Source organism: Neodiprion pinetum, chromosome 5 (genome assembly GCF_021155775.2).
Source record: "Neodiprion pinetum isolate iyNeoPine1 chromosome 5, iyNeoPine1.2, whole genome shotgun sequence".
NCBI lineage: Eukaryota > Metazoa > Arthropoda > Insecta > Hymenoptera > Diprionidae > Neodiprion > Neodiprion pinetum.
This window is the reverse complement of record NC_060236.1, coordinates 5600623-5624502: the sequence shown is the minus strand read 5'-3', so window position 1 is coordinate 5624502 and position 23880 is coordinate 5600623. Positions and strand designations below refer to the sequence as shown.

General features: G+C 41.5%; 1 protein-coding gene across 5 annotated transcripts in view; it reads right to left on the bottom strand.

The window, feature by feature from the left end:
- LOC124220413 (multiple PDZ domain protein) overlaps nt 1–23880 on the bottom strand; it is a 168912-nt gene that overhangs the window by 64726 nt on the left and 80306 nt on the right. For all 5 annotated transcript variants that reach the window (XM_069136673.1, XM_069136676.1, XM_069136674.1 and 2 more), the window contains exons 18-22: nt 17213–17339; nt 11467–12925; nt 1911–3204; nt 1179–1283; nt 739–864 (exon numbers count right to left, since the gene is read on the bottom strand). In XM_069136673.1, the coding sequence (XP_068992774.1) occupies nt 739–864; nt 1179–1283; nt 1911–3204; nt 11467–12925; nt 17213–17339 (3111 nt within the window). The remainder of the gene's footprint in view (nt 1–738; nt 865–1178; nt 1284–1910; nt 3205–11466; nt 12926–17212; nt 17340–23880) is intronic.

Sequence of the window (23880 nt, the reverse complement as noted above, 5' to 3'; positions counted from 1 at the left end):
ACGAGGCAGCGCCGACTTCGAATTGACGGGATTGGAACGCGGTTTTTTTTTTTTTTGTTTTTTTACACCTCTCCTTCCTTTTTCCTATACATTTATAGCTCGCTCGATTATTTCACCTAGGAGCTAGACGCCGGTCGTCTACGATAAATCCGAATTAATTCGTCACGGATCAACGATGTCAATCAACGATTCAAATTCACCGCCGTGTCGCGTTAAATCGATGCCTATATCGCGAATAACTTAACATTAATTCGCTTAACCGTTGATCCTTTTGATTCTTGATTCGATCGTAAACGCGAGACTGAGAACGAGAAGTAGGCAAAAGAAAAGAAATAAATACAACATTTCGTACACGCAATTATATCGTCTCGAATTTTATTGTTCCGGATTTTCGCTCTCCGGATTTCCAAATAACCGCGATTCCCAGTAATTACTATTATTTTTGTTGTTATTATTATTATTATTATTATTATTATCATCATTATTATTGTCCTCTCGGACTGTATCAAGTCGAATTTCGCTGATATTCGCTGATGTGAAAACGGTCGCCGTGATTGCGTCGAATGTAGGTTATAAGGTGGTACTTGCTGCGCCAATCAAACCCTCGCCAAATTGTATCACACATATATGTATGTGTATATATATATATACACAGTCATATAAATCATGTAATCCTAACGAAGATCGATACGCTCGTGCAGAAATATTGGGGAAAAATATATTTTCGTTTCAACTCACCAAGTGGACAAGCGACTGGACGAGAAGACAGACGGGATTCCCGGCGGCTTGAATAGCTTGAACAGCCCTTTCGTGAGTGCTGTTTCTGAGATCAATGCCGTCGACTTCTATTATCCGATCTCCTGTCTGTGAAGAGAGAGAAAGAGAGAGTGAAAAGAATTAAAACAACGATAGATAATCAAGTGACCCGGGTCTGTGGGTGATTAATTTCGATAAAAGATAATCAGAGGGGTGAAGCTGTTATTCGGTATTCAGGGAAGCTGAAATTGAACAACGAGGCCGATTTTCGTGGGTTAATTAACCGCTATTTCCCGAAGCCATTAGTTAATTTCAATCGAGTACCTCCTGGGATGTTTAGGACACATCACGTCGAGTACAGGCGACTCGTCGCATGCTGGATATGAAGTTAGTTACTGTTAAATAGTCGAGTAGACGATTACCTTGAGGTCTCCTGTTCTTCCTGCTGGGCTGTTCGGCAACACGTTTTTTATGAAAATGCCCGAGATGTTTTGCGACGTGTTTGGGCCCCCGTGGTACAGGTCGACCTGAAATCATTGTAGGGGGTTCCGTTGTGAGAAAAGTCACTTTGATCCACACGGGAAGTAAACGATGCGGAACTAGGTGTAGAGGAATTTCGTTCCAATTAGGAGTGTTTGCAATGTTTGAGCGAAAAAGAACGACGACTTGACGTCACCCGGATCACAGATTTCTCTTAAAATCGATCGCTCAAAATTAGCCCATCGACGTTTTCTGTCTCTTCGAGTAAAAACGCGGCTTGATTTTTCACACAAAATGACGAAAAATTTCTGCGACTGGTTGATTATTTGGATTTCGTACCGAACGGGGATTTCTATAAATTGCAAGATACTCGAGACGATTGCAACGGATCGTCAAACTGTTTCTGATCTGAATCGATAAGTATCGAAGTGTAATCGTCCACATCTATGAGGCTCAAGTTCTTAACGTCAACGTAACGAAACATCGGTGAAAAATTCATTACTGCGCAATTTTAGGACGACTTTCAAGTAGTTTGCTATGGAAAATATGATTACATTTTATTTATCATGGTTCGCTAAATTTTGGACATTCCAAAAGGAGCGAAGTAACGATTTTTCCTCAGGATGCATCGTTGCAGTAACGTCGCTAACTTAATTCTCATCCGCAAATCTCACCTTGCCGCCAACGATGCTGAGCCCAAGACTAGACTTGGGTTCTCTATAAATCTCGACCATCCTTTCGGGGCCCCAATGCTTGGCCCAAACAACGTTCCCATCCTTATCCTTGTAATTATGAGTGACGGTCATGTCGCTCCTGCCGTCAACGAGTACAATGATGGGTGAGTTTGAAGCGGTGGATTCTTCGGACGGTTCGGGACAATGAAAAGGGAACTTCCGGTCCTTGAGTACCGTCTGCGTCCGTTCGAGTTCCTCGTCCTCGGCCACCTGAGTACCCTTCGACTCCTGGTAAGTCTGTACCTCGACCTCCCGCCTACCGGATTCCAGAGACTTCTGGTCCCCGTTGACTCCTCGTCGGAAGAAAATCGCCGTCCTCAAAGGACTGTCAGGAATGTCCTCCGGTGCGCACTGGACGCTTTTCGACTCCTGCTCAGTCTGGACCTCGACTTCGCGCCTGGGACTGGCGTTGGGTGAAGGTGTGGCCGTTTTCTGCCTGAAGAATGTCTTCAGCTGTGAGAATGTCTCGGCCAAATCGTCCGGCTCGCACTGAGTGCCCTTGGTCTCGGCCTGGGTCTGGGTCTGAACCTCCCTCCTGGGACTTCCACCTTCCGCTACGCTGCGGCAGCTCGATTCCGAGTCGCTCGCTTCGGTTCCACCGCACTGGGTACTCTTAGTCTCCTGATGGGTCTGGGTCTCGGCCTCGCGTCTCGGAGCTTCCGGTTCGCGGTCGCAAAGCTCCTCCAACCGCGCCTCGAGCGTCTGTCTCTGGTACTCGAGCGAGTGCTGCTTGCCGATCGGTTTGTCCTTGCCCTCGTCCTCCTGCTCGAGTAGCGACCGTCTCTCCTGCAGGAACTTCTCGTGTTCCCGCTGACGTTCTAGCGCCTTCTGTCGCTGCTCTTCCGCCTCCTTGTCTGTCGTCAGAATCTGCTGGACACCCCCCGAAGCCTCTTGGGACCGCTTGGACGGCTGCTGAAGCCGCGAGACGAACGGCTCCGGATCTTTTGTTGATACGGAAAATGCCCCTGTAAAATCACGCTCGCGGAGACGTTGGTTAACGCTCTTGTAGCCGCTGCACTCGTGCTTCTTCAAGGGGAAATCACTCTTGTATACCGTCTTCGTCACCACTTCAGGCTTTCTTCTTGTGTCCCCTGAGGATTCGCTACAGTGACGAGGTTCCTTCGGATGCGGTTCAGAGGTCAGGGATTCCCCGTTGCAGGTTTTTAGGACTTCCGGTTCTTCACCAACGGTTTCCTTCGGCCTAGCAGAGGGTGTATCAGCTTCTGGTAACGATCTGGAACGAATGGTTGAAAAAAATCGATATAAATGACCTAAGTAGTTGACGTGGCATTTTTATAACTTTAGAATTCATAAGGATACGTAACGTTTAAAACGGTAAACTGCAAAAATTGCATCGATGTATCATCATGTAAAGCTATTTGTCTTAGCATCAAAAACAATTAAACAATCGAACGAAAATATGTCAGACGTATAAAGTATAACTAAAAATTAGCTGCATAGTTTCGTACGTCAAGAAAAATTTTCTAAAAAATATCTTGAAATATATTTTCACCAAAATATCTCATTAGCCTGATTTTTCGTACTTTAGAAATGAGAAAAATCAGAAATAGAAACAGACAGATTACAATTAATCTCCTCGCGCGTCTTAATTATCTTCGAAGCAAATTCTCGGTCGTTTTGAAGACGTGACGGATGCCAAAAATGCGTCTAGATAGCGTTTGGCATTCGCACAAGCACAAGAACAACACGTATTCATCCGCCTTGTCAAAGACTGGCCCAAAATACGTGGGCCGTTCGAATTTCGACGTGCAAAATCATTCGCAGCTTTAATACGGTTAACGCAGCCTACCATCGGGCATTTGTCAATTTGTTCAAAACGGTTTCGTATCTCTCCTTTAACTTCACGATGAACTGCATAGATTTACACTTACGTATGAATTCGCATACGTGTTTTCATCCGAAACTCCTCATGTTATACGCACACTAGACGAATTGCCTTGGAGACAAATCCACGCGACGAAATCGTCGTCCGTCATTCCTTTCGGCTGTTAATTCTTCGATTATTACTATTATTATTATTGTTATTATTATTATTTTTGAATCTTTTTACGCACTCAAAGATATCGCGAGATCACGCGATATGACTCACTGCGAACCACCCACATAACGACCCTTGATTCGACGATATAAACGGTGCTTTGAACAGCGAGCAAAGTGCCGCAAGAGTGCAATAATCGTAACTGTTCAACGTTTAATAGAACTCTGGATGGATAAATTAATAACGAGTCGCAGGATGTAATAATGTCAGTGAGATAAAAATTGCGGAGTAGTTACGTTACGGCGGTTTCGTTGCGTCACACGTGACGTCGGATCGACGCAGTATATTGTATATGATATACTACGTTGCGACGGACGGAAATGAAGCTCGTGCGGTTAATATAATCCGGAAAAGCTCGACTTGCGCGTTTACTCAGCTCGCGTAGATACGCATATGTATATACACGCCAAAGATATACCTACAAGATGTACGATTGGCACAGTTTCTTCCTATCCTAATTCCATCTCGCTCCGATTTTTCTCTCCTCTTCTTTTCGACGCGGTAGAAAATTTTTTCGCAAGATTTATTATATTTACGTTGTGAAAGCACGTGCGTGTGTGTTACACGTACAGGCTGACGGCTTGTGCTAGCTCTGTCTCTCCCCGAGTTCGTCGTAAGTATAAAAATTGTGCGTTAAGTCGGTGAAATCCGACGGGAGCTTTTGACTCTGGCTTAAAAGAAGCCGAACCCTAATGCGTGTGTATGTGTTACGTACGCGACGGTTGGCGGACGTGAGTCATAACGTTGGTACATGAACACGTTACACTGACCCGAGTAGGTAAGCCGCGCTAATAAAATAATAAAGTATAATTTAAGGCTTCTGAGGCAAAGCTAATAATTGCGGAAAAAAGATATATTACGTATATTTATACATACATGCGTAAATAAGCGCGTACCTCGAGAAAATTTTAATCAATAATAATTACTCGAGGTGCAGGTGTTTCAAATATATATATATATACATGCATGCATGCATAAATTTACAAATTTTTTTCAAGGATTTCTTGCAATCATTCCCACAATCATTTATCGTTTGTTTAAGCAATTATTAGGAATTCATTGAGAATCATACCGCCGTACAGTTCTTATTAATTGTTATTGTTAATGATATGTTTACGATACGTCACGAATTTGGGTTGAATAACCAAGTTTAAAATTTTTAACATCAATGTTTAAAACTGCACGGGTAATCCTGGACAATGAAATATGTTGACGACATATTTTACTACCTCAACGAGAGGATAAAATATGTATTTTTCACGAGCCCAGGTTTTACGATATTTATTCGCGAAACGGAAGATAAACATTTATAAATTTACAGTTTTTCATTCAGGTTGCGATGTCGCTTCCTGTGCGTTAGATTACTCAAAAAATTAATCAGCGATTTAATTTCTCGCGATTACCGTTCTTTTGAGGATAAATTTAGGCTGAATTCTACGGAAAGAACAACATGATATTGACTATACCTTACCAACGACGAATATAATCGAATATTGATGAAATTTTCATAGTTTGAGCCACGATTTAAATCAATTCAAAAGCGTTTCGCGTGGACATGATGAAATGCAGGGAGAACGACGGTGATAGAAATATGATAAACCCGGGCTCTTGAATCTCGAAATACGATGTACCAATTCTTAGCCAACGACATTCGTGGGACATGAACAGGGAGAAGAAAAAGAGAAAGATTTATTTCACTAACGATCTCATAAGTCACGGTTGAGTGGCTGCCGAATCAATTTCCGCACGTGTGGACGGATGATACAATGAGTAGAGTAAAAGAGCAGGAAAAAAAAAAAAATGAACCGAGACTAAACAAATCGACAAGTTTTTTACGACGAGGATACGATCATGAAACGTCAAAGCCGTAGAATCTGATTGATAAGTACGAAAGAGGACTGTAACGGTAGTCAATTCGTGCTAATTATATCACCGACAATGAGGCGTGTAATTAATCCGTCACACTTACAACAATACCAAACATGCATGTTTAACCAACGTCAAATGTAACGTATGATTAAATAAAATTGAAGAATTTCTATCCTTTGTTGGAATTTTTTTGTTTGTTTAACCGTTTCGTTACTCGGAGTACGCATTCGGACAAAAAGCGTGTCGCGTTTTTGATCACAACGATATCTAAATCGTCAGTAACAAAGTCAAAGAGCCAAGCATTCATTTTACACCAGCGTGATAATTCGATATCGTGAAATTATTTAACGCACTATTTTCAAAATATCGAATATCAGATTTTTGATTGGACTTTATTACAATTTCGCTGCATTGGTGAAGAATTATGACAGTTCTTAACGTATCTCGCGATGTTTTATCGCCCATGCACTTTAATCCCACAATAAATTAATCGTATGCGTATACGGTTATCATATATTATTATAACGCATGTGATCATCGAGCACGGTACCCAAATATATTTTATCATTATACGCGCGCCTGCCGGGCAGCAAACTCGAGTTAGTTATACTCGACCTAGATATGTACGGGTTATGGGTATACTCGAATACTGCACATTTTATTGCACCCTGCAGCTGAGGCGGTTGGCTTTGATGGTATCCAAAGAATTCTCGTACAAACTCTCAATTAACTTACCGCTGCTCGCAATAAAATATAATTTATCACGTTACATCATTGTGTTGCATTTTTTCCCCGCTTTCATTTTCAAAAATTATCCCGCAGAGATTAAAAATGGCAGGAAAGTAGCGCGCAAATGTTATCGTTAAGTCTTTAAAAATAAACTTGTCAATCGGTTAAGTTTGCCACTATGAAACACTCCGACATATTCTTTGATGAAATTGATGTAAGCTTGAGGATCCACCGATATTCTCAAATGATATCGATCGATTGCGACGCGGTAGAAAAACTTTGAAGATGACGCAAACTCGCCTTACCTGCGACGAAATTTCCGGTACTTGTTGTATCCAGTTTTATTTTGTCAAAACGAGTCCACACTCTGGTCTCCACGTTTTTGAATATAACGTCATCGACGAATGATCGTTCGAATCTGTTCGATACGCGTGATAAATTTTTATTGAGAATAGAAAAGACGCGGATGGAAGTTGACGTACCTATACAACAGAGAGAATGCGGCGTATCCCCGAGTTTCCGTCCGTCTTCTATCGCGTACCGATGCAAACTGGCTTATTTTGATCTAATAAGCGTTCCCCTGCACGAACATCGCGTGTGTCACGTCAGCCAAAAGACGTCAGTCGATGTGTCGGTCCGTCTATCCACAATGCATTTGTCGTATGAACATTCCCGTTTTCGTTATACGATTGCGTTTTTCGCCGTTGGGATAAAGTCGGTTAAATATCAATCGCGATAGGTGGAGATTTGTCGGAGCGCGGTTTTTCGGTGAACCGAAAATTTGGTACGATTGCCGGAACCCGGAACTCGGCACCCGGGTCGGAAAATAAATGGAATTCGCTCGAGGCGATTTCGCGCGCCTCGATGGCTTGCAAAATTGAGTATTACACGGTATATGTGTGTAAGAGGCAAATCCACGTGTATCCGCTACCTGCTCGACTTCCGGCAGAGTTCACGGATCGTGATTACCTTCCTCGAGGAAATGCGATTTACTACGGGAACGAATATCTATTATCTATACCTGTGTAAAAGGATACCCCGCGCTGTCATTGCCTTGGCCAATTTTTGCCAATTTTTGGGAATGATATTTGGGTGGCGAGGAAGGGAAATTCCTCGAACGTACATCAAAATCCTCGTTAATAATATCTCGCGTCAATTTCACGCCGTATTGCGATCGGATGGTACGCCAATTTTTTTTCTTACTTTATTTTCCGCTCTCTATATTCAATATGCACGCGTATAATTAAAATCTATGGCTTCTCAGCCAGACCATTCGTTTATTTCTAAACGGTTTAGCATCGCTCCTAAGACTGGATGTGTACGGATTATCTCTAATCTCGCAGGATTTCTGTAAGGAAACCTGTATACGCTTTAGTGCTTAGCGTGAATCCAGTGGATGAAAGTCGGAAAGTAGAATGGCATTCGTGCATTCAGGTTGAGGTTAATTAATGAATATGGACGTTAGTCTCAATATAATACTTCAATTATCCCCAGACAAAATACACAGTCAATCAATACCGATTCTCCCGTACATTAAATTGGACCGCGATTAGCACAATTATTGGAGAAAATCTGTTAGCCTCGGAAATTTTATCATTTTCGAGTTTCGAGATCCAGGTGTAGATGAGCGTGATAATAATCTCTCGAAAGAATTCAACGACTTTGTGGGACGAGAATATACCTACTCGACTACCGTTAATAAAACGCAGGTTGTGGGTGCGTTACGCGTGAGTTCGCAATGAAAAAAGGGCGAAGCATAACGATATCCGGAAAAAATGGGACTGACATTATTTCTGAAATGTAATTCAATCGGCGTTACTCGAGCCGCCGAACCTCACTCGCAGAAAAGCTTGATACTGAATCACGGACGTGGGTACTTTGCATATCGTAACCAAGAAACGTGGAAGGTACGAGGAAAAGTGTTGTGCCATCACCTACGTCAATTGCGTAAGCTCGATCATTACACCGCAATTGTTATGCAATTCCTCGAAGTTGAAGCGCCGTGGTTTCGTAAACTGATACTACGATGGGATCCTGTTCCTGTATGCGTATCGTCAGTCTGTAATTTATTATCAATGAAAGCTTTCGTGTACAGAGAAATACAAGCGCGATAAGAATGCGACGTTGCATAATGTTCGCGGTTCGATTCCAGTTCGATTGCACTTATGAGTTTCTTTCTCCTCCGATCATTAGATTACAACGTGACACAGGTATCGAATCGGATAGGTTACGTACACGTTGCGCTATATTGTTGCGCTAAGGCGACCATTAGGCACAGTTTAAGCTCTGCGCGGACTAAATTTTGGAGAAATAAAGTCGAGAATATACCAATCGCTGACCCTGAACAGGGCCCCGGGAAACCTTGCAAGTTACTATAATTCAATTACTTCCACCGCATGTACGCAGCCAGTCGGACCTCCCACGAGTATTCACCCCTCCATCCATCCATCCATCCATCCATCCATCCGTTGCGGAGTCCATTATTCCCTCGGAAAACACACTTTCGGTATTTCCCGCTGTTTACCCCCAATCCGCATCACGTTCTACCAGCCTACAGTCACACCAGCGATCTTCGAGACATTAATAACGCAGCTCATTGACGCCGAATAATGGAACCTTATTGTGCACATCACGCCTGGAGGAGAGAATGTTATTTTTCACCAACGGCTTCGCCCGAGAAAGATATTTCCAAAACGTTGTCGCGCATTCAAGAATGTTCAATGATTGATATTCTCGTCTTCGAAAGTGTTCCGATCGATACGAGCTGTGGTAGGTCGACGTTAACGTTTTGTCCGAAGGTTGTATAATGCGCGAAACATTTTATCCTCTATCGACGTTGCGTTAGGGCGGATACTAAATGTAACGTACATCGACCCTTGTTTTACGAAACGTGTATGTAAGATACGACATCGTGTGGAAGTTGGGAAAAAAACGGACAGCGACGTTTTACGTAACCGCGCGACAAAGTTTCAGACATAGTCTTGCGTAACTCGTCGTACGGACGGCGACGTCGACGTTATAACGTGATCAAGGATTTATCGTTTGAATTTAATATCTCGACTACGTATCGCGGATTAATCACGCGATACTTTTCCTTCTCTTTAAAATAAAAACAAAATACACCGTGATCGAATTTGTTTTCTCAAATTTTCACATACATTGCCAGTTTTCACGAGTGCGCTTTTTTCAACTCACGACTCGTATCGCGCAACAACGAAGGTGCGAAATGCACGTAAATTCACGACACGCGTGCAGCGAGATAAATACATTTTAATGGCGCATGTCCGACGGACGGTCCGTTTATATAAGTCATCATCCCATCTAATTAACAATAGCTGACGGACGAACGGATGACGTCCCAGTTGTTGGACGTGCCCATTTATCTCCAAACTCTCCAACTCGCTCACTAACTCTCGCTGAGAGCCTCGAACTGCGAATTATACTCAGCGATTGAGACGCCAAAGGATCGTGGAAATTTTACCACGCGCAAAAACACGTTTTAAAAAACTGAAAAGAGAATCATTCCGAGCTGTAATTATCCCGCTTTTACAATTTTCTTTGGAAAGCTGGACGATTGCTGACGTATTGGAAATGCGAACGTATTTTTTTTCCACTGGTTCTATTCCTCCCATTCTTTGTATATTAATATTGCCAAATATCAGTTGCATTATAAGTATCGAAGCGGGCGTGGTGAAGAACAGGCGGGCTTGCAATCGTTATTCGCGATACAAGTCACGTGCTGGAGAAACACGTGACGGGAGTTTGAGAGGAGTTGGGTTATATGGGTTATAAGGCAACGGACACTGCACACCTAACGACGAATTGGTTGTTAGTTGTGCGATGACTGACGATGACGTACTTAATTCGCCGAAGAATTTTCCAAATTATTCTACCCGTTAATCGAGGTTCAATTTACCTGCCGCTGAGCTTTTTTAGCACACTTAAGCTGCAGAATAGCTGGGAAAAAACTAATTAGCAGAGTTTCACGACCCCGTGTAATTCATATTTACAACCAATTTCATCCACGAAGTACAACAATAAGGTTTGCAGGAGAATTTTTAATCTTGGCATTTGTTTTTTTTTTTTTTTGTCCACCAAGTATATTGTATTTATACCAATTATATATATATATGAGAAAAAATATAAAACAAGAACATTAATTATCTCTTGCAGAAAAATTAAATGAGCAACTTCTTCTTTTGCCACTAAATATCGCGGAGCACGTAATCTCAGCGGAAGCTTGTGTATAAAATTTATAACCACGCGTACAACGTTTACGTGCTTTTTTTTCACCGTTACGAGTTGGCTGGTGGATGAAAAGCAATTTCGCACCACCTTTTCTCCAAATTTTTTTTAATCACTTCTGTCGCTGTGAGTATATTATTCCAGCTTCAACGAGACTTCATTGAACGCGTCCGCAAAAGGTCAACCGAAAGTATTGAGCTTGTTTTCAGGACAATCGTGTCTGAAAACTGTGTTTGTTCTATTCAACTGCCTCGCATACTCACTTGAACTTGCGACGAGAGTGTGCAAGTTTCATCCAGAAAAGAGAACTACTTAGGCACCTTTAAAGCTTTTAAAAGTTTCCCACTCGCCAACCACGGAGACGAAAGTAGCACGGATCGAAGTTTCGGGATACGTGTGAAGATTTTGAAAGCCCGAGCTTCAGCGCTTCCGGATAAAAGTCAAGGATCCCAACCGTTAGCTTTGAACAGGTCTTTCTATCATTGTACGTAAGGTCGTCTCTCAGTTCGATCGTTCGTCAACGATCGTGTTTCGAGTAACGATATCTTCAATTTAACCACGAAGTAGTACAAAAAAGTGAAACATTCTACTCACCCGGTGACAGGCAGCTTCGGGGATTCCTGATCGGCGTCGTGACTTCGAGGAAGAGGAGCACAACTCACAGAGTCCAAATCCATTGGCACATCACAATCACGAAGTACAAGTCTTTCACTTTCACTCACAACTCCGCTCGGCTCGGCGTCGGTCGTTGTCAGAACGACGGTATCCGAAGTTTCCTTATCCTGACGTTGAATGGACGTAGAGAGCGTCGACGTCACGACGGCGGAATAATTCTGCCGATGACGCACGAGGATCGGTTCAACGATTTTCTTGGATCCCTCGCTGCCGACGCGACTGAGGACGCGTTTATCCTTCTTCGACGAGGTTACGGAGTCCCGGGATTCCTCGACCTTGGACAAGTCGAGGAGGATATCAGGCCTGAAGTTCTTCACGGAAACCGTGTTCTCCTCCTCAATTTCGACCAGGACATTTTCCGACGTGGACTTTGTCAGGGCAGGGAGACTGAGCAGCGTCTCGTCGTCCTCCTCGGCGGAGAGGGCGGACTTCTTGATCCTCGATCTGACCTTGTCCTCCCCAACAGTCGAGACTTCCGGTGTCGATTTGATCTCCAATCTGCCGACCAAAACGGCGGCCGCTTCTTCGGCAGAAATGATCTTGGCCTTGACCAGCCGAACCTCCGGTACGATCGCTGGATCCTCGCGATCGTCCTCCACGCGTTCGCGTATCTTGACCTCCTTTCTCGCAGTATCCGGCATCTCTTTATGGGGAGAACGGAGAACTTCCGGTACCTCGTCACTCCGCGTATCCGGCGGTATTTCGACCCGGTCTTGCTTCGTCAAGCTCTTCCGCCTCTCGGATGAACTTCGCAGCAATCCAACGTCGACGCAGAGCGACTCCCGCCGCTGCTCCTGATCCTGGCAACAGGACTCGACGCTGCTGTGCTTGGCGAGGTACTCGTTGACCCGTTCGATGCTCTTTTGTTCCTTGAGGCTCTTCCTTCGATCCTTGGCGAATCGCCGCGCGGCTTCGTCGACCTCCTTCAAGCTCTTCCGGCGTTCCCGGAGCAGCGGAACTTCGACCGTCGACTCGTCCTCGAGGCTCTTCTCCTTGACGAGGCTTCCCTGTCGCTTGACGCTCTTCCTCCGCTCCTGACGGTACGTCGAAGTCGAGGGCCCGGTGTCGTAGACTGCGAGGTCCTTCGCGATCTCTTCGTCCTTGGCCGGGCTCGTCACCTCCCTGAGTATCGTCACGTTGACGACGGGGACGACGTCGTCGGCGAAAAGGAGGAGGTCACGGGCCGAGTTGGTCGAGGTGGCCAGAGGTCCGGCCGGGCTCGCGTTCTCCAAGATGCCGCTCTTCAAAGTCGACGAGCTTCGCGAGCCCGGCTTCTTGCTCGGCGAGCATATCGGCGTAAGCGGCGAGGCGTCCTCGAATTTTTCGCCCTCCTCGTCCGCCTCCGGATCCTGCTTGTCTACCGAGTTACCGCTTGTTCCTGAAAAATAAAAGCACGCCTTGTTACTGCCGCGTTTTTACAATGCGTTAAATCGCGATCCAATTCTTTTCAGCCGTCTGCCACTGCAGCCCGATATATTCACAATCCTACACATGGAACGCCCGTCTAACGAAAATAGATCTTCGGTCTGTATGTCGTTTCGATTGGATGTCGGAATATATCCACGCGTCGTCTACGGTTTATAATGCACCTAAAAACAGATCCTGATCATGGCGCACGGGAAAACATTCCGGTTGCGAATAGGTTGATATACCTACGTTAATTATACAAATATATAGCGCCTCTATTTCTGTGCCCCTCGGCTGTTCGTCATAATGTCAAATTGAAAAAAATAAATTCAAATGTTGTATAGAATCCCGTGTATATTATATACGTAAATACCAAAACGCAATATGCACACGTAGCGAAATTTATTACAGCGTTGTTTTATTGTATCGAATCCATTAATCCGGTAGCTGGCCGGTAAATCTGCGGCGAAGGACGTTAGATTTGCGATTTAAAACTTGACACATGGGATAAAAATCTCAGCTCGCATGTGTTAACGTTTACGGAGCTGAAATCGCCGGATTATATCGTTCTTGGAATTTATCAAATAAACTTTCCGAAATTGCGGAATTAAACACACTCGGTTGTATGTTTGATGTTGAAGCTCGTTTGTACGATTTATTTTTTCTTCCTTCTCTCTTTCGGATCGACAGCGCAACCGATTTATCGATTTTCTACGATATAACAATTTCAAAACGCGATAATTACTAAACACATCCGTACAATAGGACAGAGAGCAATTCAAGGCACGCTGACGAGAATTAATTCCGCTTCACTAACGACGCGGGTAAACCGAGCTGCGCGAGCTTTCGACTAATCCTGACAATGTTAATTGCTTTTACATTTCCCCCGCAGGACTACACGTTGCAATTAATTTCCCCACACGGTTTCAGACGTGTCTCAGGGTCGACCGAACACTGACCGCTTATAATTCCTGGGAAAATCGCGAGGCGTGTATAAAGCGTATTATATACGCACGTGTGAAATTTCTCAAGATTCAAAGCCGGAATTCGAGTATTTAACGTCTCTTTGAACCGGAATCGCTACCGAAAATTCTACCTGCACGTTGTTAAGCGGTGTTTTATACTTTTCAAAAGACAGCCTCCGGCTGTAAGATGTCGAGGTTTGCAACCACTCGATTATACCCAGCGGCAAAAATAAAGCAGCCTCTGCAATACTCGGACCATTATTTTACTTTTCTTTATAATTTATACCGATATTCTACACTGAGCGGAATTTTATTTTATACATACATATATATACATATTATATCTTATTGCGCTAAACGATAAAGACGCGTGTACGCAAATAAATGTTTTAATTTATATATGTATATAAGTGTGATAGCACGGATCGTTTGATCCCTCAAGTTTGTTAATTTCCACCAAAGATATACCAACCTTCGTAGCTTCTTTCACGAATAGATATATGGACTGGGAAAATTATCGTTTCTTGGCTTGACTGTTAAAGCTTGAAATATCTTCTAATAGTTTAAAGAAAGATGAAGACTGAATGAATGAATGAATGAATGAATGAATCGAGTCGCTGTACCAACGAATTTACGTTAGCGAAAATTGTCACGCGTCGAATAAGTCTGCGATATTATTTACAGGGCCATTAACGTCTCGACGAATTTCGCCAAAGTTATTACTCCCCAGTGTGTAATTTACGAGTCTCACAGAAAATATAAGCTTCGAACGTAGTTCGATTTGAAATCGTGTAAGTGTGATCGATATTGAATCGCGTAAAGTAAGGTGAAAGAAAATCGATTGAAACGAAGCGTAACGGAAGGATTGTAATAAATTCCTAGATCTGCTGGATCGATTCATACGGTAAAAAGCATCACGTCGCACTTTATTCCCTTTCAAACGAACGGCGATTAAAGAATTCGTGGTGAATAAATCGATCGTGAAAGATCGGGCACTCGGTGTACTGACAAAAATTTTCAGTTCCGGTTACCGCTTAGTCCATAACTATTTTCATTCTTTACCGCAATCGAAAAATACAGAAAATCTAGTATCCGTTACCATTCTTTCTCACTACGATCACTCTTGCTATATTTTCTTGCAACCGTTGCGAAAATTTAACGCTCGTGCAACGATAAACCGACGTTAAAGCCTTGTTTAACTAAAAAAGTAGAGCAAACCTCAGAAACTGATTTTGCGTTGCAATAACCAAAAAAGGATCGACGATAGCGCAAAATGGTCAGGCGTACCTCGTTTTTCGTAATTTCAACGACATTCAAACAGTTTTCTCAACGATACCTTTTTTACTGAATTTTTCCAGTTACTGTAACAAATGAAATTTTTCTCAGTGTGTGGTTAACGGTGTAAATCGACCGAGCAAAGGATGAAGAGAAATACGGATCTTGGGATCGCACGCACGCACGCACCTTTGACGAAGGGGCAACAGAATCCAACACATTGTACGGCTTCTCGTAGCATGCCAAAATGCTACGGATAAATTAAAACAAACACGGTGCAGGTCTCAGGCACCCAGCAACAGCAGCACTGGTCCAGCCCGACACTCTCTCAGAACTGAACCCAGCCTCCGAAACGAAATCTTGAACACCCGTCGTCGCCGTCGAATCCACGTACATTTTCTCAGTGGATCCCCTCTTCCTCTCCCTCCCTCACTCTCACCCACCCTCTCTCTCTCACTCTCTGTCTCTCTCTCTCTCTCTCTCTTTCCGTATCGGTGGATGGAACGGACTTCTTTGAGCTTTCGAAGCTGGTCTCGGAGCCTCGAAGGGCGTATTTATGCCGTCGGTCACGCCAGGAATGCACTGGGTGGAAATTTCAAGTCAAAACGATATGCTTGGCTGTAAGGGATGTGACTGTCGGGGTAAATTTCGTTTCGGTGTGTGAATCGACCGTTTCGTTTCGCCCCAATTATTCTCGGTAGAATTGTGTTTTGTGCATTCGGTCACGACGCGGTGCAGATTATTTCAAAACAAAATTTAAATACTCTCTCACAGTCGGTATAACGGTATTTTACGACACGAATTTATAAACGTTATAAGCGATCGACAATTTGTCATTGGTTGAAAATGCGGATAGGACTGTTTCTAATTAGTCGATGATCGTTAGGCGAATCTGAATGTTGTTTTTTTTTTTTTTTTTCTTGTTTTTAAATAGGGAGAAAACGCGGTGAAACTTTCTTTTCAACACGAATGTATGAGCTGCGTCCCAAAAGGCACAAGTTTTCTAACACGTCAAAACATTCCAATTTCTCACGCAAAATTTGAACATCTTCTCCACGCAAGCTTTCGTCAACATTTTCCTCACTTCTTATACCGCACCAGCGGTTCTTTTCTCAAAGTGTTACAGAATACGTTAATTAACGTCGGAACGACGGTGAATTTGAAAATCGATACAAACCTAGTCGTTTCGTTGAAATGCGATCTTACGCAACCACGTCGATACTCCATCCTCGACGAAGAAATTAAATCGACTATCACCACCGTCGCACACACTATTAATTGTTTAAACAACAGCGGTAATCAACAAAAGTCCATAGCAGCTAGAGCGTGTCTTGATAAACCCAATTTTCACCCCCCCCCAATAAAGCTGGAGCCAAGTTCATTGAAGAGATTGAAAGATCGTTCACACCGAGGTGACTAACCGCGGATAAATAAACTAATCTACACAGAGAGCTGATAACTTCGTGATTTTTATACCCTGTGGATCTTGAGCTCGTTTTGGTCGTTTCTAGGTACCGCGACCTACACTTACTTGCTGATCGCAGCCTAGCCGTTGAAATCTATTCACCCGTGCGTGTAATCACCACGTTTGTACCGTCACGCTACACGCACACACCTACGCGTGTCGCGGGAACATCTATCGAGTGCTCGGATAGTTGTAAAAGAAAGAGAAGAGATGAAAAGAAACGAACGTCAGTCCCCGGATTGCCTTCAGCGACTCGGCAGCCACATCGATTCACTGCAGTAGTATCCGCCGCAGGTTCTACGAGGCAACAGCCACCAGCCACAACACTGTTTATGTAAGATCGAATGGAATGCTGATGCTGTTGCCTCGGTTTCCGCCTTACGTCAGACACCCATATCGTGTCAACAAAACTGTTTACGCGCCGGACTCGGAAGGAGAAAGAAGTTGCGGCGATATCAGATTTTCATCACTCACTGTTCACCCAATCGTATAACGTTAAATTTCATTGAATTGTAAACAGATAAACGAAGGAAATAAATCGGAAAATACGCACCTGACTTGGATGACGTACAGACGTCGTTGAGGTCCCCGAGGTCCGCAAGCTCGGGGGCATGATTGGTCGACTCGGTGTCGTCGGGTAAGCTTCGACTTCTTCTTACAATGCAGATCGGGGTGACGAGCTACCGGCGGATGGGCCACGAAGAGGGTCACGGAAAACAATGGGCACAAAGCACAAAAATTAGCTGGTTAGACGTACGGAAAAGGCAATTTATCGAGGCATTTGTTACACAGGGGGCGGCCTGTTTAAAAGCTCCTAGCGTATACGGTTCATAGCTATATGTCGTGCCGAAGTTGTGGCTGAGAAATAAATACGCAATTAGGTAGTGAGTAATCCGAGTGTCGGTCATCTGGTAATTGTACGTATAACAGCAGTGGGTTTTTTCTACACGATGACGATAAAGTGGGACGACTGCATGATGCGATTCGATCAATTTATAGTCACGGCTCGCATCGCGAGACGAAAGAAAACGATAATAAAAATCCTTTGGATTTATTGTGCGGTTGAGAAGCGCAATTAGCCTCGACCCATCGTTCGTAATCGCGTACGTGCGGAGCTTTCTCTAATTTTTAGTTTAAAAACGTAACCGAGAGTACCGTAAAAACCCTCTCTTAAAAAGACGATTAATGGATATTACAGGTTAATTAGCATATTTTAATAAAGGTTCAAATTTAGATACCTGCTTTAATTTAAGGTTGTGGGAAAAAATTGTGATACGGTTACTTTGAATTTGAATTTTTTCTTTTTGTTTTTTTCAGCACCAACTAAAATCTAACGAAGACGTTGATATTTCCATGTTCAGATTTTTTGTGAAAATTCCGTGCCGGTCGACAAAACAAATTTTTATTTTTTTTTCGTCCAAACTATAAAAAATATTAATCCGATTTCACGCAGTCTCGAGAATGTAAAGACGTAAGTGAAATGTTTCTAGAATTATGATGTTGGATATGAGAAAAAGGACGGACAGTGTCAATTGGCAAAAGGAAAAAGAAAAAAGTGGGTAAATCACTCCAAGTGACTTGCAAAGTGGAAGGCCTGCCATTCGTATAATTTGTTCTTTCACAGACGAGGAGCTCTTCTCAAGCGATACGTATATCGTACGAGTTAAGCGTTATGCGAATAGTGGCACTCTGTCGTATACAATGAGTATATATATAGTATATATACACATGCGAGTATGAGCAGTTTCTGTCAGCGTCTTAATTTACACGTATATATAGGTATAAAATAGTGAGTAAGAGTGGCGAGAAGTTCTTTATTATTTTTGACGTAATCGCACAATACACACGGCACACACGCGCACATATCGCGGGGGAAAAAAAATTGTTTGCAAATTTGCTAGAGAAGAGATTAGAAGCGAAGGCACTCCAAAGCGGACTCATCTCTGTCCGATCACGCTGCGATCTTGCTCCGAGTTTAATTCGCCTCTACTTATCCCGACTTTCGCAGGCAATTAAGAGTAGACTCACAATCGGCACGTCCCAAGCGTGGCTGAAATACGCCCTGCTCAGGACAACTTGATCCATGGTACCGGGTCTTGACCGGAAATACAAAATCGGGCCGCGACGCCAGGCATTTAAAAACGGCGTCGTAAACGCGGCGAGACGTCGCAGAACGAGAGATTGTACAAAACTAACTACGAGCTGTTACACTGACCGGCTCGGAGGCCCGCGATGAATTCTGGTTGTTTCAACCAATGGCGGAAGGAAACTTTCTTGGACTCTCAGCGCTTGTTAATTGACTCTTCCCTCTACCTTGACCAAGTCTGCTCCTCCTCTCGCTGTCCGACTCTTTTTATCCGCGCTTCTCTGTTTCTCGCGATTTATTGATCGATCGATCGGTACGTGGGTGATAATTTATACAGGACGAATTTTTTTTTTTTTGCGTTTGTTGTCCGGGTATTTTGAGAATGAAGCTTCGGTGACTGGAATTTTTGATGAAATTTGAGGAATCGCCCGTATCTAGGAATTCTTCAAATACTCACAAAATTAGTGAGAATTGACGTTATGTATTCACGTAATCGATTCGGGTTAATTTCGGACGAGAATTGAGGCAAAAATTTTACGAATCAGATACCGCGTGTGACGAGAAATTTTTTATATTTATTAATTTAATTATGTATGCACGAGTTTTTGCATTCCGCGTATGGTTTACATTGTTGAAATAAGTTTCACGTGAAAAAAGACGTTGTTGTCTTTTCGAATAAAGAACAAATTCTATTCATTGCTGCAGGCTCGACGGATTTCGTTACGTCTACGTATTGCGGCAAAAGGTTAATAACTACGCGACTGACGACGATTTATTATACACGAGACAGAATCGTCGTCAGTAACGTTGTTTTGCCGTCGCGTTAAGAATAACCATTAAGACGAAAAATATTGGATATATGACGGAAGACAAGCTCGCGTGGGATTCCGGAACGAATACACGCGAATATAAAAGAATAATTTAGCACAATGTTACGTTAATTACAGATAAATTTTTAGCTCTATTTTATTATACAACAGCCGTTCCTGTTTCGCAAATTTTTTCACGGTAATCGCGATTCGGAGGGAAAATTATCATCACCCTTAAACATTTCGATTTTATTAATGCACGCAAACACACACTAATTCCCAGGGTATAGTTTATGCGTTTATTTATACAGTCCGCTTATTGATCTTCGTTCAAAAACATACAACATATCTCGCACGCAAAACCTTGCAAGCCGATATTTTCGAAAGCAAAATTTTAATACCCTCGACGAGATCGCAATTTAGATGAAAATTCTGCATCCGAATGATCCAGGCACCGAGAAAAAACAAAGTGAAATTAATTACATACGATGTGTACATTATACGTATATATGTATAGTGTATAGTACGTCGCATTAAATATGTGTCGGTTTTGTCCCAGACATCTTTTTTCCTCCATGAACTATTAATAAACTGGTCCGTATCAGTCGGTTCAATCTATTATACACACGTTGCAAATATCTACGTTCGATTGGTCGGAAGAATACTTGAATTGGGAACTTTGAATCTAATTACATTAGCCACATACACGAGTTGCATTATACGGCAAATGACGTTCTAGCTTGCTCCGAGTATTATAAATATAAATTTTTGTCATTCTAAAATTACCTGGTTCGATGCGCGTCTCGCCGTAATTCCCTCCGTTCGTATCGTGCGTTCAAAACACAGGTAAAAACTGGAATTGAATTTTACTCGACACTTCGATAGTATGATATACTTACTGTTGCATAATTGTATTTATTAACAATAGAGGTAAATACAATAACAAATCATACATAGCGTACAGGTGTCGGTTCTTCTTTTTTTCCTTTCCATACGTGTATTTAACGGGTGATTAGTCATTTTCTACCGTACAACTATGAATGCGTGTAGAATTTATATACCTAGGTGTACAGAGCACGTGTTTATCCATCCTTCTTCAACCTCTGCTTTTTTCTTTCCCATTTAATTTCTTCTTTGGAAAAGCACGATGAGGTCATTCGTAGTCAGTACTATACGTTCGTTGGACATTGAGAAACTCGTTAGATAACATCTGAAACGGCGACTGAACAAACGAAAGTTTCACATGATAGTTACATACGGTTAAAATTGTCGGGCTGTAACAAATTTTTTTTTTTTTTTTTTTTTTTCATACCACATAATGATAAATATTCATGTCACGCCAAGAATTTATAGCGGCATGTATACGTATATGTATGTATGTACGTGCATGTATTCGTTTTCACAATAAACATATATAACTTACATATACTGTATTGTACTTAATTTATTTCAAGGTAATATATAATAGCAGAAATCGTTTTTGTTGCTTTTTCGTTATACAGGTGGTTATAACCTTAGACCGGTTGAAACGAGGATTTTGCATGTAATATGTATTTCGTTTTTCTATCTTTTTGCATAGATTCGTACGGTAAACTTGTACAAACGTCGAGCCAAAATACAGTCGTGTATGGTATTAAGAAGTGTTTTAATCTGCGTTGCTGACGTATATTTTCAGTTCAAGAGGAGAATTAAAAAAGGCTGCGAATACCGTAGGATAAGAAAAAAATATACATATTTATAATTAATCAACGAATTTATACGTTTCAGAACCCGTAGAACCTAAAACACAAGTTTATAGAAAAATGCTGGCTGAAAAAATTTCAAACTTGTAGGATTCTACAACGAAATGATGGGCATGAAAAATTACCACGTCTCGTTTAATTTGAACTTTGTTTTCCTATACTTTTTACTCCTCATCACTTTTTCTGAATAAACGATTATGTTATTCTCAGTTTACACATTTATTTCTTTTTTTTTTCTAAATTTGTAAGTTTTTCGTTTTCCCAATTTTTCTTTCAAAACTTTTTTCTTTCCGGCTGCCGAGTCCTATCAGTTTCAAATTTTTCACTCGACCGTTTTCGATATAATCGCGGAAGTTTGTCGGACAGACCGACAGACTCTTCGCGTTTTCACGGTGACGAAAAGTAGCGCGAAAAAACTTTTTTTTAAATTTATAATTGCAGGTAATTACAGCCTTTTTTAACTCTCTAGTCGTTTAGATTTACCGCCAGTTTGTAAAAAAGTCAATACGTAATTTCCTGCGGAACGTTTATCTTTGAGTATTCAAAGTGTCTGTCACGATAACCATTGAAGGAAATACATTGGACTTGGGTCATTATTATTTATAGTTAGCCAATTCATATCGTGAAAAATTCGTGCGATAGGAAATATGTAATACCGTTTCGATGTACAGTTAAATAAAGGATGATCCATTTAATTCTCGTGGACCTAAGATAAATACTACACGTGTACTACTATAGATGGAGAGTCGGTTTCTTTTTTTTTTTTAATTTTTAAAAATTTTTTATTTAGTGGTATCCAATGCGTGATTTTGAAACCGCAGATTCAACGAATTCGAGCAAATTCAACCGGGGGTTTATTTTGCATTTATTACGCTTATTTCGGCCGCCCACGTTCAACAAATGATGATAGCGAATTAAGGAAGATTGTTTCCCATTAGTAATCGATGTTTTCAAATTACATATACATATAAATAATCAACAAGGATAAACGATTAGCCTCCTGCCAATGTAATAAATATTACATGCACCGAATCAAGTGTATATCGTCGACATAGGTATACGTGCATAGAATAATATGCCTTATAAGGTATCGTTGTACAGAAATGAAAGCCACCGCCTAATGGCTCGTGTTTCAAAGTTTAACTAAACAGGATATCTCGTTTAACGATAAATCGTATAAACGATGAATTTGAAAGTCAACATACCAGTTTATATGTATTATATATTCGAATAATTCGTTGGAATTCCACGCGTCGAAGCATCACTATTTAGTTGAAATATATGTACGCGTGTATGAAATTTAAGCATATTAAATTCCTCGCGAAAATCGTTGTTAGAAAATCGAAATTACATCGCTTCATTGTTCAAAAATACACTTGGAATATTAACGCGGATATTTATTGTCAAAATAATACGACGTAGCACGAAAGCAGCGTATAATTCTGTATCATCCGGAAACGTAATCCAGCGGATCACGAAGTTCGATTTAAAAGTTAAATATTTAGTTTTCGTTGGTTATTCGATCTGACGTTTTTGTTTTTTTCACGATCATTTTGCTATCCCGTAGAAACAGGAATAATATTATTTTCGGGCCATTTGCTACTGTCAAAAAAAAAAAACTTGAACGGTTTTCGCATTTATCACGACAAGCTGTAAGAAGTATAACTAACAAAATAGCAACGTAATTATTTTATTAGCGTTTTATAGCGAAATTATTTACCGCCACAATGCGTTATTCAAAGATCGCTTCCTCGGCGTAACGTTTTATTCTAAAAGCCTGTGCAGTGAAGAACAATATTGATTTAATCACATTTATTTTCGTTTCGTTACTCTTAAGCTCAACTTTCAGGTTTTACTTTTGCTTATTCGCGTATTTCAAAATGTAATACCTTTTTTTTTTTACGATGAATTGATCCCATTAGTAGTTATATATCGCGTCTTGATTTTCGTTTGTTGTTTTAACCATCCATTCGTTAGTTTCACTTTAGTTTGTCGTTAATTTTCATCAAAATTAAATGTTACAGAAATTTGATCGTTATTTAAAAAATTTGCCCAATTTTCATTTGATTCGTTCCGTTTCACATCTTTTCATCATCAATTTTTTTTTCAATCTTTGCACAACTTCTACGTACAGGTATGTTTATTCTCATAAGGATATGTAACTGCCGATCGTTATATACACGTGTGTGTGTATATATATGTATATATATGAAACAAGATACAAAGTTTTATATAAAAATTGCTATCCTCGACATTGTGTATATGAAAATGACGGAGTTTTCTTTTAATTCGGTTGTTTGCTTTTTTCCCTCGGGATTCGGATTTGAATATAATGATTCCACGCACGCAATGTGTTATATAATTATGTAGTGTCAAGTGTTCGGGTTAAAATGGTTGCCTTGGGGTACACAGAACACCGTTAAAGTTACAATACATATTAGTGTGTATATATATATATATATATATGTATATATATATATGTAGTAATAATATGTTTATATTTAATAGTCACAACAATGATATCGCATTGGTCGATACATAGGTAAATTGTGATGATTATCCTTCCGCATTTTTATCAGTGCTT